This window comes from Lissotriton helveticus, chromosome 11 (genome assembly GCF_964261635.1).
Source record: "Lissotriton helveticus chromosome 11, aLisHel1.1, whole genome shotgun sequence".
In the NCBI taxonomy this organism is placed as follows: Eukaryota; Metazoa; Chordata; class Amphibia; order Caudata; family Salamandridae; genus Lissotriton; species Lissotriton helveticus.
This window is the reverse complement of record NC_136072.1, coordinates 353,430,014-353,442,913: the sequence shown is the minus strand read 5'-3', so window position 1 is coordinate 353,442,913 and position 12,900 is coordinate 353,430,014. Positions and strand designations below refer to the sequence as shown.

Below are 12,900 nucleotides of genomic sequence, written 5' to 3'. Positions count from 1 at the left end.
CAGATCATCCTGACTGAAACTTTGAAATGAAACTCTGGACCCTTCGATATCCCACTCGACGTGGAAGACTGAAGAATCTCCCTTGTGGTCAAGGAGTGACCACCCTGTGCAAACAGGCACCATCCAGCACCCAACGGTTTGCTTTGTTGCAGTTCCCGCCGGAACTCGAGCGACAGAGATCGACGAGACCCAGAATCCCTGACTTCTAACAGCCCGATCCACAGTCCCAGCGAATCTGAGACCCGTGGAGGCGACGTGAAGTGTGGAGCCGGCCATCTTGGAAAAACTACGAAGTGCTGACCGTGCAGCTCCCGAGGCACCCTCGAAGCTGTGCATTGGGGTTTGAGAAGCCCCAGCCCAGAGCAGCTTTTGCACCGAAGATCTCCCCTCCACACTCATCGAGTGCTGCGTGGGGCCCTTTTGCATTTTCCTGCTCGACGCGTTGGTCCGGCCGCTTGCCCGTTGGCTAGTGGCCCCAGTACCGACGAACCAACAAATTTACACTGCTAGTCTGGTTGCTCCAGACTGGCCCTCGCTCCCCTGAAAAGGAGCAACCGCTCTGACCTTGCTGGTCCGAGTAAGAAGCGATCTTCAAATCCTGCGTGGGTTGCATTTGCCAAGGCCTGTTTACTCCGATCCGGAAGCCGACACCGCCGACAGCGAGAGCCTTCGTGGGACAGCTCGTGATCCACTCCTGGACATCCTCGATGCCCCATAGTCCACGTGGCAGCGGAGACAAGCTTCTCGACAACCACCTGATTGCGCCCGACATTGCCTGGTTCCTTCCTGGTTCCATCCTGGTCACTGCTGAGTGACCCAGACTCTGTCCCCTCTGCTTTCAGGTACTCTACATCTTCGATCCACCCTTGGATCCAACCGGACTCTTCTCTCCTGGCCGCCCGCAGCATCTTCATCTCCAGGCTCTATAGAACTGCACGACGAAACCCGACACACTTTGGCACCTATGCACCCGCTTCCTGTGGGTGAGGTAACGATCTAACACCGGTGCTCCTGTAGTGGTTTACACCTCTAGTGTCTAAGTTTAAAGTGTGGTAATTCTATTCCAGTCGGAAAACTTACAAAACAGTAACTCGATAACTTTTACGCACCATTGACTTTGTATTGGTGTATGCGTGTGCTTTTAGCGCTGCACCCGAGTCCCGCGGGCTACTCCCGTCCTAACTGCTGTTAGTCCAGTGTAGTGGCAGCGGTGGGATTTGAGCTTGCTGTTGTTTTACCATTGCAATCTTTTTATCAAATTGAAAGATCACATTAAGTACCATAGGTACATATAAACAAAGCTTACATATTTAAGTTCTACTGAACTTATTAGTTGTAGATAAAAGAGCTTAGCACACCCTGCCTACAACTCACTAGCAAGGTTCCAGTAGGAAAACACTTAGTGTAGGTAAGTGCATCACTTACACCTCACTAGAGTCATGTCTGGCACAGGTGAGCAACCCATTGCTCTGCCTGTGGTAAGTGACCTTACCAAGGCACCTTCCAGCTATGACAACCTCAGCTACAAGGACTTGAGTGCCTTGTGCACTGCAAGCAAGCTGAAAAAGGGTCACAACCCTACCATTTGTGTCCTGATAGCCATCCTAGAGAAGGATGATCTTGAGAAAGCTAGTGCAGTTTCCTCAGGTAATTCAGGAGAAGGAGTGAACCCCCCAGATACTGAGAACACCACCCCAGAGGTAGAAGATGAGGAGGGGGACCCAGATCAGAAGGTGATGTGTCAGATCAGGATCAAGGGGATATCCAGGTACCAGTTGGGAGGCTTAACCAAACCAACTTAGACCTACATGGAAATGGAGAGGGCCAGCACCTCCCCAGATTCCATAACAGAATACTCCCAGGCAATAGAAGAGAGAGATCTCCTTCCAGGGAATCTCACCTTTCTAGTGCCTCAAGGGAATCTCAAAGGGGAATGACTCCCCCCCCAGAGAAAATAGCATAAGGCCAGGATGAGAGCTGTCAAACCCCAGATAGAGAGGGAGGAGGTAGCCCTGGCCCAAGCTAAACTTGCTTTAGTAAGGGAACAAAGACTGTGTGGGGAGATACCTACTGATGGCAGCATTATTCCTAAAGAGAAAGGCAGGTTCTATGACAATAGAAACCTGACAAAGATTGTGCCCCCCTACAAGGAAGGGGATGACATCCACAAATGGATGACTGCTCTGGAGAGAGCCTGCACTGTACAGCAGGTTCCTCAAGATCAGTGGGCTGCAATTTTATGGTACTCCTTTTCTGAGAAAGGGAGAGATAAGCTCCTCACTGTTAGACCTGAGGATGCTAAAAACTACTCTGTCCTGAAGAGTGCTCTTATTGATGGGTTTGGCCTAACCGCTGAGCAATACAGGTTGTTGTTCAGAGATACCCAAAAAGCTCAGACTCGGCACTGGCCTGATTTTGTAGATTGTGCTACTAAGGCTCTGGAAGGTTGGCTACTTGACAGCAAAGTACATGACTATACAGGATTGTATAATTTGATTATGAGGGAGCAGATCCTTAGTAATTGTCAAAACCAGCTTTTGCACCAGCACCTGGTGGACTCAGATCTGGCCTCTCCACAAGAATTGGGTAAGAGGGCAGACAAATGGGTCAGAACCAGGATTAGGCCTAACAATCAGGGTAATAACCAAAAGAAGGATACTTCCAAGGCTCAAGAGAAAGGGGGGGATACATCTAAAGACAAGTCTCCCACAGGGCCCCAAAACTCCAAGGATGGGGGGTGGGTCCCAAAACACTTCCTCTACCCAGAAGAAACCTTTTTGCCATGTCTGTAAACAGACTGGCCACTGGAAAACAGATATCTGTTGTCCAAAGAATAGCAATAAAGAAAATATTCCTCCAAGTAAAGCTCCAACACCCCCTGTTACTATTAGTAGTAATCCCCCAGGTGGTGTGAGCACCCCCAAGAATTTGGCTGGGTTTACTTTTGGAACTCAGGTGGACTCTGGCCTAACCAGGTCCCCCACTACAGCTACTCTTGTCTGTGAAAATGGCATGGGGTTTGCCAACTTCACTGCTTGCCCAAACACTTTGAGCAAGTACAGACAGGAGCCCCTCATCAATGGTCAGAAAGTTGAGGCCTATAGAGACACAGGGGCTAGTATCACTATGGTGACTGAGAATCTAGTACCCTCAAGGCAACTTTTACCTGGTGCCCCATACCATGTGACAAACATTGATGGAGTGCAGAAAAATCATCCCATGGCAGTGGTAAATCTCAGCTGGGGAGGGGTCACTGGCCCCAAGAGAGTGGCAGTGTCAACAAACTTGCCTGTAGATTGTCTACTTGGGAATGATTTAGAAATCTCAGCCTGGGCTGAGGTTGAACAAGAAACCCATTCTAAAATGGGAAATCTCCATGGAAAGGTTAGTGGGGCTGTGATGGCCACAGCCCCAATCCAGGATATCCTTCCTGAAAAGGTTGGTAGGGCTGTGCTGGACACAGCCCCATCTCAAGCAGACTCCTTCCCTAAACAGATTAGCAGGGCTGTGATGGTAACAGCCCCTACCCAAACCGAGTCCCCTCCTGAAAAGGTTGGTGGGTCTGTGATGGCCACAGCCCAATCTCAAACTGATTCATGTGTTGTGAAGCCTGAAACTATGGATCACTCCACACAAACAGAGAGCATTAAGGATGAAGAGAACTCTCCCTCCCACCAGACACTAGGAAAGGATCAGTCTCCTCAGGGAACTGATCTTACCCCTTGTGAAGAAACTGCCCCAGAGGTAGTCAGGCCTAGCCTGGCAGAGCCACTGATGTCAGTGGACCCTTCCAAGGTGGGACCCAGTCGTGAGCAGGTAACCTGCCCCTCTCTACCCTGCCTCAGTCAGCCCAGGGCTACAGAGGTCCATGAGGTCAGTGAGCCCCAAAGGGCCCCCTGTCTAATAAAACACCCCCATCAGCAGATTAGGGGCACCAAAGCTAGCAGCCCTAGCCAGGTGAAAACTTTAAAAATTCCTGAGGGATCCCCCTTACAACTAGTTAGGGACCTCCCCCAAATGGACACTGTTGGGCACAGCCAAACCTGGGACCCAAAGGCCCCAAACCTGACCTGTCCCTCCAGTAAGCCAACCAAAGGGACCCAGCCTCCTGCTGTAGGCAGCCAGAGGTTGACCCGGAGAGCACAGTGCAACTCAGTCATGGAAAGAAAGGCATCCATGGTGGACAGTGATTGGAGGAAGTTGAGCCCTACATTAGTGGAGCCTCACTTCAGTACTCCATCTCAACACCAGCCTTTTGCTTTGCCAAAACTCACCACAGGTAGTGATTCCCTATGGTGGAGACCATCTAATACCCCTAGGGTGAGGGATTGCTTAGTGAACCATGAGACAGGGGGTAACCATGCTAGTGCAGGTACTTCCTTATATGGCCACTTAGGCAATATAGGCTTACCTGGTCAAAGATAGCCTTATCTCCTTTCGTTTGGGGGGGGGGGGTTATGTAGGAAGGTGGATACCTGACTATGGTTACCCCAGACTTTTTTGCCTTGTGTTTAGCTGGTTTTCGACTTAGTTGGCCTGGGACCCTGCTAATCAGGGCCCCAGGCTATCTGCTCTCTCTTTAAAATGGACTCCATGTACCCTAGGTGCATAACTAAATTGGATTGGGTCACCTTATCAGCCCCTGTACAGTGTACTATAGGTACCCAGGGCATAGGTGCATCCACGGCCTACCAGGGGCTGCAGCATATCTTTTGCCACCCCTGGCTGGCCATCCAAACAGACACAACTGGCTGATCACTCAGCTGGGGCAAGGTGGTGTAATCACCCCTTGCTTAGATATAGTATACCTATATCTAAACCTATCTGTACACATATATACCTATAAGTCACTCCTATGACAGGCCTTAACAATCCTGGAGGCAGAGTGCTTGGTTTTATGTGAGATGGTGCTCTAGCATGAGCTGAGCCTGTCTGCAGCTTTCGGAACCATTTTCTTATAGCTGTTCCAGGATATTGCCATACCATATACTCTTAAGTGCATTATAATCCTCACGGTTATTGCTAACTTTGGTTTGGCTTTATCAAAACATGTCGTGTAAGGTGTCATACACTTTAGAATACTACCCCCCTCGCCAGTTCTGGCGACGGGGGTAGCATTCCACCCTTCTAGAGGGAGAAGACATGTTACTTTACTTAAAACGCGGTTAATCCTAACCAGAGCCTCAGCATCACAAAATGGATGCTGCTGCCACGGCACAAGTCTGGCCTCCTGCTGCTGACCGAAACTCCAGCAGGGGAGTCCTGGACAAAAGGTTTCCTGTCACAGGGAGGTGTTACACCACCCCAGACAGGAGATAGTGGATTGGAGCAGGGAGGGCTGAATGAAACTAGACACTGTCTGGGGCACACAAGGTGTCCAAGGCAAATTCCAGTCAAACCGGTTCTGGGGCACTCCAGCCCCAGACCTGGCACGAAACTGGACAAAGGGAAAGGGGTGTAACCACCCCCTTCCTGGGTCCCACCCATAGGAGGGACCTAGCAGGAGATCCAGCCCCTTGATTTGGAATAAAGGTAGGAGCTGTGGCAATGCACCTCAGATCATCCTGACTGAAACTTTGAAACAAAACTCTGGACCCTTCGTCATCCCACTCGACGTGGAAGACTGAAGAATCTCCCTTGTGGTCAAGGAGTGACCACCCTGTGCAAACAGGCACCATCCAGCGCCCAACGGTTTGCTTTCTTGCAGTTCCCGCCGGAACTCGAGCGACAGAGATCGACGAGACCCAGCTTCCCTGACTTCTTACAGCCCGATCCACAGTCCCAGCGAATCTGAGACCCGTGGAGGCGACGTGAAGCGTGGACCCGGCCATCTTGGAAAAACTACAAAGTGCTGACCGTGCAGCTCCCGAGGCACCCTCGAAGCTGTGCTTTGGGGTTTGAGAAGCCCCAGCCCATTTGCATTTTCCTGCTCGAAGCGTTGGTCCGGTCACTTGCCCGTTGGCTAGTGGCCCCAGGACCACCGAACCAAAGAATTTACACTGCTAGTCTGGTTGCTCCAGACTGGCCCTCGCTCCCCTGAAAAGGAGCAACCGCTCTGACCTTGCTGGTCCGAGTAAGAAGTGATCTTCAAATCCTGCTTGGGTTGCATTTGCCTAGGCCTGTTTACTCCGATCCGGAAGCCGACACCGCCGACAGCGAGAGCCTTCGTGGGACAGCTCGTGATCCACTCCTGGACATCCTCGATGCCCCAGAGTCCACGTGGCAGCGGAGACAAGCTTCTCGACAACCACCTGATTGCGCCCGACATTGCCTGGTTCCTTCCTGGTTCCATCCTGGTCACTGCTGAGTGACCCAGACTCTGTCCCCTCTGCTTTCAGGTACTCTACATCTTCGATCCACCCTTGGATCCAACCGGACTCTTCTCTCCTGGCCGCCTGCAGCATCTTCATCTCCAGGCTCCATAGAACTGCACAACGAAACACGACACACTTTGGCACCTATGCACCCGCTTCCTGTGGGTGAGGAACGATCTAACACCGGTGCTCCTGTAGTGGTTTACACCTCTAGTGTCTAAATTTAAATTGTGGTAAGACTTACAAAACAGTAACTCGATAACTATTACGCACCATTGACTTTGCATTGGTGCATGCGTGTGCTTTTAGCGCTGCACCCGAGTCCCGCGGGCTACTCCCGTCCAAACTGCTGTTAGTCCAGTGTAGTCCCAGCGATTCCCAAGGCCCTAGGCCTTACCACTGTTCGTAAAGTGATACTTATACCACTTTTTTGATATATGGTTTGAGTGGCCACCGGCCTCATCCATAATTGTGCAACTTTCATATGTAAAACTGTGCTTTTGTTTAAACGCTTGTGCTTCTATACTCATAAAGAGTACAGGGAATTATTCTAGTAATAAATACATATATTTTTAAATTATATAACTTGTGTGGTGTCCTTTCATTTGATATTACAGGATTGCATATGGTAATACAGCTGGTTTCATATGCCCTCTTGAGTTTAGCCTGAAGGATGCTTAGTCCATGCTACCATTAGAATAGCTTGTCTTTTTAAGGTTGACTTACAACCACCACCATAAGGGATTGTTTGGACTGATACAAGGTGCCCCCAGAATTGGAGACATCATACATCAGGCCTACTTCTCACAACGTGCTAATACATCTACACAATAATGTTTTGTGAAAGTGTGTGGTGTTGACCATGTTGCTTTTTTTCAAATGACAGCAATAGGAATGTTTCCTAAAAGAGTCATAGAGGCTCCTTTTTTACAAGTTGAGTGAGCCCTAGGGTGTAACATGTACAAGTCTTTTAGCTTTTAGTTTGGATGCATTTAACTATCCAAGAGAAGCACAAAAAGAGGGTTGAGGCAAAAGTCTGCACCTGTCACTGCAAGTGGCTAACTAGTATTGGTGATGGTGCTAAGAAACCAGGAGGTGTACCCCTCTACACTTCCTATTAGGGAAGAACCCTGAAGACAAAGAAAATGGAATCAGCACCCATCAATTTAGATTTTTGATAAAAGTTCAAAATAGCATCAAGTGTCCATGATGATTTGAAGAAATTCGCAAGGTCCAAACGTTGTCTTTGTATTCAAAAAATGTTTTCTTTATTGATCAGTGGTCATTTAAAATCCAATATTGCCAAATTTCATTAACCCATCTAGCCAATGCGTTTCGTCTCATAGGAGACTTCTTCAGGGCTCTAAGTTGTATTCTTTTCAAAATCCAATACTATTCAAAAGGAGTTTTGTAAAATCAAATGAAGTTCTAATGAAACACTATTAGTCTTAAAGTGACGATGGTTAAATATGCACCATCAGTAAGTGGCAGGGTAGCCAGCAGCAGTAATCTCGGCGTATGTTCGTGAAACAATTCAAAACCTATTTTTTTAAAGAATACAACTTAGAGCCCTGAAGAAGTCTCCTATGAGATTTTTTAATACAAAGACAACGTTTGGATCTTGAGAATTTCTTCAAATCATCATGGACACTTGATGCTATTTTGAACTTTTATCAATAATCTAAATTGATGGGTGCTGATTCCATTTTCTTTGCATTTAACTATCCACCTGGAAATTCCATTCTTTAAATTGGATTTCCAGTGTGAGGAGGTGAAAAGGCAATAAATATTGGCTTGGAATTCCTAAATGTCATGGTTCTGTTGATAGAATATATTAAAGCTCTTTTAATGTCGAGAGTATATAGGGCTCTTTCTGTAACTGAATCAGGCTGCGGAAAGAAGACCAGTAATTTTATTGATTGATTATTATGGAAAGGAGAAGCCACTTTCAGAAGAAAATTTGTGTTTATTCTGAGTATGATCTTGTCTCTATGGAGTTGGAAGAATCCTTCTTCCAAGGTTAATGCCTGGAGCTCACTGACTCATTTGAGTGACACAATAGCTATTTTGAAGGCTACTTTCCAAGATAAGTATTGGAGCTGGCATGAATGTCGGGGCTCAAATGGTGGCCCCATGAGCCTTGTTACTACAATGTTAAGATTCCATGCTGACGCTGGTGGGAGTTTAGGAGCAATTACTCTTTTAGGTCCCACCATAAATGTTTTAATGACTGACATTTTGAATAAAGATAAATGTCGTCTATTTTGCAGATAGGCTGGAATGGCAGCAAGATGTAGACCTACTGAAGTGTAGGCTAAACATGATGGTTCAAGATGCAGCAGATAACAAAGAATTGTTTGTACCTGCGCCTGTAAAGGTTTAACTTTTTGAAGCTGGAAAAAAAGTACAAATCTTTTCCATTTAGCTGAGCAGCATTTTTTAGTTGTAGGTCTACAAGCTTCCTTAAGAATATCCATACATTTTTGTGGAAGGTTTAGATAGCCATAGTTCATGACAGGAGTCATATAGCAAGGTTCATTTCCTCAAGATAGACATGTCTGATTTTGCTATGGTTCTGTGTGAGAAGGTCCGGGTTGAGGAGAAGTTTCTCGTGGGGAACTTATGAGAGTTCTAGTAGTTTGGTGAACCATGGTTGCTAAGCCCAGGATGGAGCTATGAGAACTAGGGTGAGTAATGACTGCCTGGTTTTTCTGACCACAAATGGAAGTAGTGGGAGAAGAGGAATAGCATAGGAAAATATCCCTGAGCAGTTCATCCATAGGGCATATCCTTTGGATAGTGGGTATGGGAATCCGGACACAAAATTTGAGCATTATTAGTTTTCTGGGGTTGCAGATAAGTCTATTTGTGGAAACCTCCACTTTTTAAAGTACGTTTGGAGTACTTGGGGGTGGAGTTCCTATTCATGGACTTGTTGATGCGTCCTGCTGAGAAGGTCTGCAACTTTTGCTTGTGCCTGGTACAAGATCTGCCAGGAGATTAATGTTATGTACTGCTAAGCACCAGATTGTGGTAGGCACAATAACTGCAGATAGTGAGTCCCTCCCTGTTTTTGCAGATAGTACATGGTTGTTATGTTGTTGATTCGGATCAGTACAACCTTGTTCATTAGGTTAGTTAGGAACGCTTTCAATGCTAGGAGAACATCTAGAAGCTCTAGGTAATTGATGTGGAGAACCTGTTGTTTGGGTTCCCATATACCCTGAATTGTCAGAGTTTGCAGATGACCTTCCAATCCTGTCCGAGAAGCATCTGCTGCAAGAATGGCTTGAGGAACTGCGTCTAGAAACGCTGTCCCCTTGGAAAGGTTTTGTGAGTTCCACCAGTGCAGAGAGTGATGTGTGTGTGTCTCAGTCAACGCCAGATCGTGCATTTGACCCTGTGTCTGATTCCATTGGCGTGAAAGGCATTCTTGCAGTGGTCCCATATGTAGCCGTGCATGTTGGACTATTGCGATGCAAGATGTCATCATGACTTAAAAGGCGCATGACTGTCCTGACCGTAAGTTGATTCATTGTTTGAAACTGTTGGACTAGTGCTTGAATGTTTTGAATCCTGGCTGTATTTGGGTATGCTAACCCTAATTGCGCATTTTGAATGTCCCCCAAGTAAGATTGGAGATGCGATTTTTGCACGTTGATGGTAAACCCTACATGATGTAGGAGGCTGAATATGCAACTGGCAAATTCGCTGTATAGTAATACTTGGATTAAAGTTAAACTAGCAGATAACACCATAACAAAAAAGTGCTTCGCAAATTGTGGACTAAAACAGGGATGCGTACTTGCCCCTACACTTTTTAATTTATATACCGCGAATTTGGGAAAGACACTCCACAATGCCAACTTTGCAATCCCCAAAAATCGGAGCTAACAAATTTCAAATACTACAATGCGCTGATGATTTAGTGGTGATGGACCACACGAAAATTGGATTACAAAGGGGACAAAACCCCCTAAACAATTACAACGAGAGAAATTAACTAACAATAAATTCTAATAAGACTAAAGTAATGATTTTCGTCCGTTGTCCAAAAAAAGCATTGCTTAAATGGCACGTGGGCAAAGAAATTATCTTGGTGGTGAAATCCTACAACTACCTTGGGTGTTGGCTAAGCGAATCAGGTAAAGCGACTTTACATTTACACAAAATGAAAAAGTACAGTCGACAATTTATGCTCTGTGCACATTACATGAGAAAATGCAAAGTCCAATGACAGTCCCAATCAGAAAAGTACTACAAGCCAAAATAAGGGCAATTGTGGGGTACGCACAACAGGCATTACCAAGTAAAATGGACACTATGTTAGAAAAAGCACAATGCCAGGTGTACAAACGCATTTTTTAAGTTACCAAAATATACTTGTAATAACCTGATCCGACTGGAGTTTGGACTGATGCAACAGAATGAAGAATGTCTGGGCCTGCAGGCGAAATGTTACTATCAAGTACACATAGCCCCCCGCAGGAAGATTAAAAAGTATGCTGAAACCGATCTACGAGGGGGACAATCAACCCATGGCAACTCTACATGCAGGAAGCAGTGGAAACACTGGATCTGGTAATACAAAATTGGGATCAAGAGGACATAAACTACCCGGCTATTAAAAATGCAATTAACAAACAATGCTATCAATTGTCACGCAAAAATGACCTAGCAGACTACGAAATGGGAGGAGGTCACTTGGGCTGATAGCAGCATATACAGAGCATAAAACCCAGCCTTACCTCAGTCAAGCGTTGGGGAGGAAGGCCCTAAAAAACATTCAGTGGGCCAGATTAGTGCCCCTCTCAATCAAAGAGTTAAATCCCGGGTGGAAGTCCCTTGAACTTAAAATCAAAAGCAAACTTTGCAACTTCAAAACAGAACTTTGCTACATCTGATTTGCTGCTGCCAATGCATGTTACAGCCCCGTCAGAAGTTCTTTAAGCCAATGTGGTTACGAAATGGGGTCCAGGCAGTGAAAGAAGCAGCTTTGGTTTTATTTTCTTGCACCCTACCGTCAGATTTGGCTAGATTTGGGAGATATATGGACGAGTTGCGCCTTAGATTTATTGAAGAAGATGATCCCTGAAATACGGAAGGAGTCCCGATTGTTGACTGGACTAAAGGCACACTTTTAAAGGATACATTATATTCTGTCATAAGGCGGTATACATAATCCTTTCTCCTTTTAAATGCAAATACTATATTTCTTTTTAGAAATGAAATTAGCTAAAGCTCAAAGTGAATTCCTTTTAATATATGGATTTTAAGCAATTCAAGTATTCGTTTGTTAAAAAAAAAGAATTGTATGCATGTAAGTTAATTGCAAATGGTTTTAAGTAACTGTGCAATAAAAAAATAAAAAAATACAGCAGGCTGATTGTCTTTTGGATATGTTGATAGAACATGTGGGAGTTGTTGGCTTTTATGAGCCAATCATCCAAGTAAGCGAATATGTGAATGTACTGCAACTACTACCAGGCCTTTTGTGAATACCTGTGGAGCAGTGGTGACCCTGAAGGGAAGCACTTTGAATTGATAGTGCTGTCCTTAAAAGACACATTTTAGTTATTTGCTATGGGTAGTATGAACTGGTATATGAAAATAGGCGTTCTTGAGGTGTAATTCAGACATGAAGTCGAGCGGCTACACCATTCTACAGGAAAATATTGGTGCAATGTATTCCTTCTAGATCTTTGAATGGCTTAGGCCATGCAGAACTCACTGTTTCTTTCTCTTTGGGTATTTCACAACCAAGTACTTTTCAGAAACAAACTCAAAATGTGTCTCTTTTCAAAGTAGAAGTCACTCATGGGACTCTTGAGAGTCACCTCCTTCTGATTTAGCAACATACTTGCATTTCAAGTTATACCCCTAATGCTATAGGACAATAAGGCTTCTTACGTTTCTGTGTGATTAATATATAGAAATTACATTGTAAACATAACTGCTGAAGTACCAGATGTGACTCGCAGATGTGAAAGACTGTTTCCCTGTGACAATCAAGGAGGGCTTTAAGCCATATGAAAAATGGTTTATATCACCATTCCAGTCTCTAAAGATACAGTGCAAATCTGCAAGCCCATTCAAGCCTTAAGTTTTGGTTCTGTAGCTCTCTGGTCATCTACAAGCCTGCAGTCCATAAACATTATCTCAGGATGTTCATACCTCAGTAATGTTGTGCTCCTGCAGAGAAGACAGCTGATAGGGGTCCATGTACAACCCAGAGGGAACCTTCTCCTGAAACATAACTTTGCAATTTTCCACATGCTCAGATAATCCAACGAATTTCACTCGAGAAACGAGATCTCTAAAAGAAAACAACAAAAGCAGAGAGTTGAGAAGAATGCTATTTCAGTTAAAACTAATGTTTGCAAGTCAACAGAACACTCCTCTGTCGGGGAGTTAACCCTCAGAATCTTATGAAGGAACAAGACAGCTATTTGGTCACAACATGTAAGTAACAGTAACTGGTGAGAAAAACAGTGGGAAGAATACTGGTGTTTTTGCCTAGCAAAGCATGTCGTCTGTGTCTACCAAGTGAATCAGCACTCAGGAAGACAAGCAAATAAGGTTACAG

At 45.5% G+C, this 12,900-nt stretch overlaps 1 protein-coding gene and 1 long non-coding RNA gene across 6 annotated transcripts in view; one reads left to right on the top strand and one right to left on the bottom strand.

The window, feature by feature from the left end:
* PIGX (phosphatidylinositol glycan anchor biosynthesis class X) overlaps positions 1 to 12,900 on the bottom strand; it is a 349,902-nt gene that overhangs the window by 125,904 nt on the left and 211,098 nt on the right. For all 5 annotated transcript variants that reach the window (XM_078665765.1, XM_078665766.1, XM_078665768.1 and 2 more), the window contains one exon: positions 12,489 to 12,630. In XM_078665765.1, coding sequence (XP_078521891.1) covers positions 12,489 to 12,630 — 142 coding nt within the window. The remainder of the gene's footprint in view (positions 1 to 12,488; positions 12,631 to 12,900) is intronic.
* The window catches only part of LOC144791105 (uncharacterized), a 284,951-nt gene that overhangs the window by 267,045 nt on the left and 5,006 nt on the right, over positions 1 to 12,900 (top strand). The window lies entirely within an intron of this gene.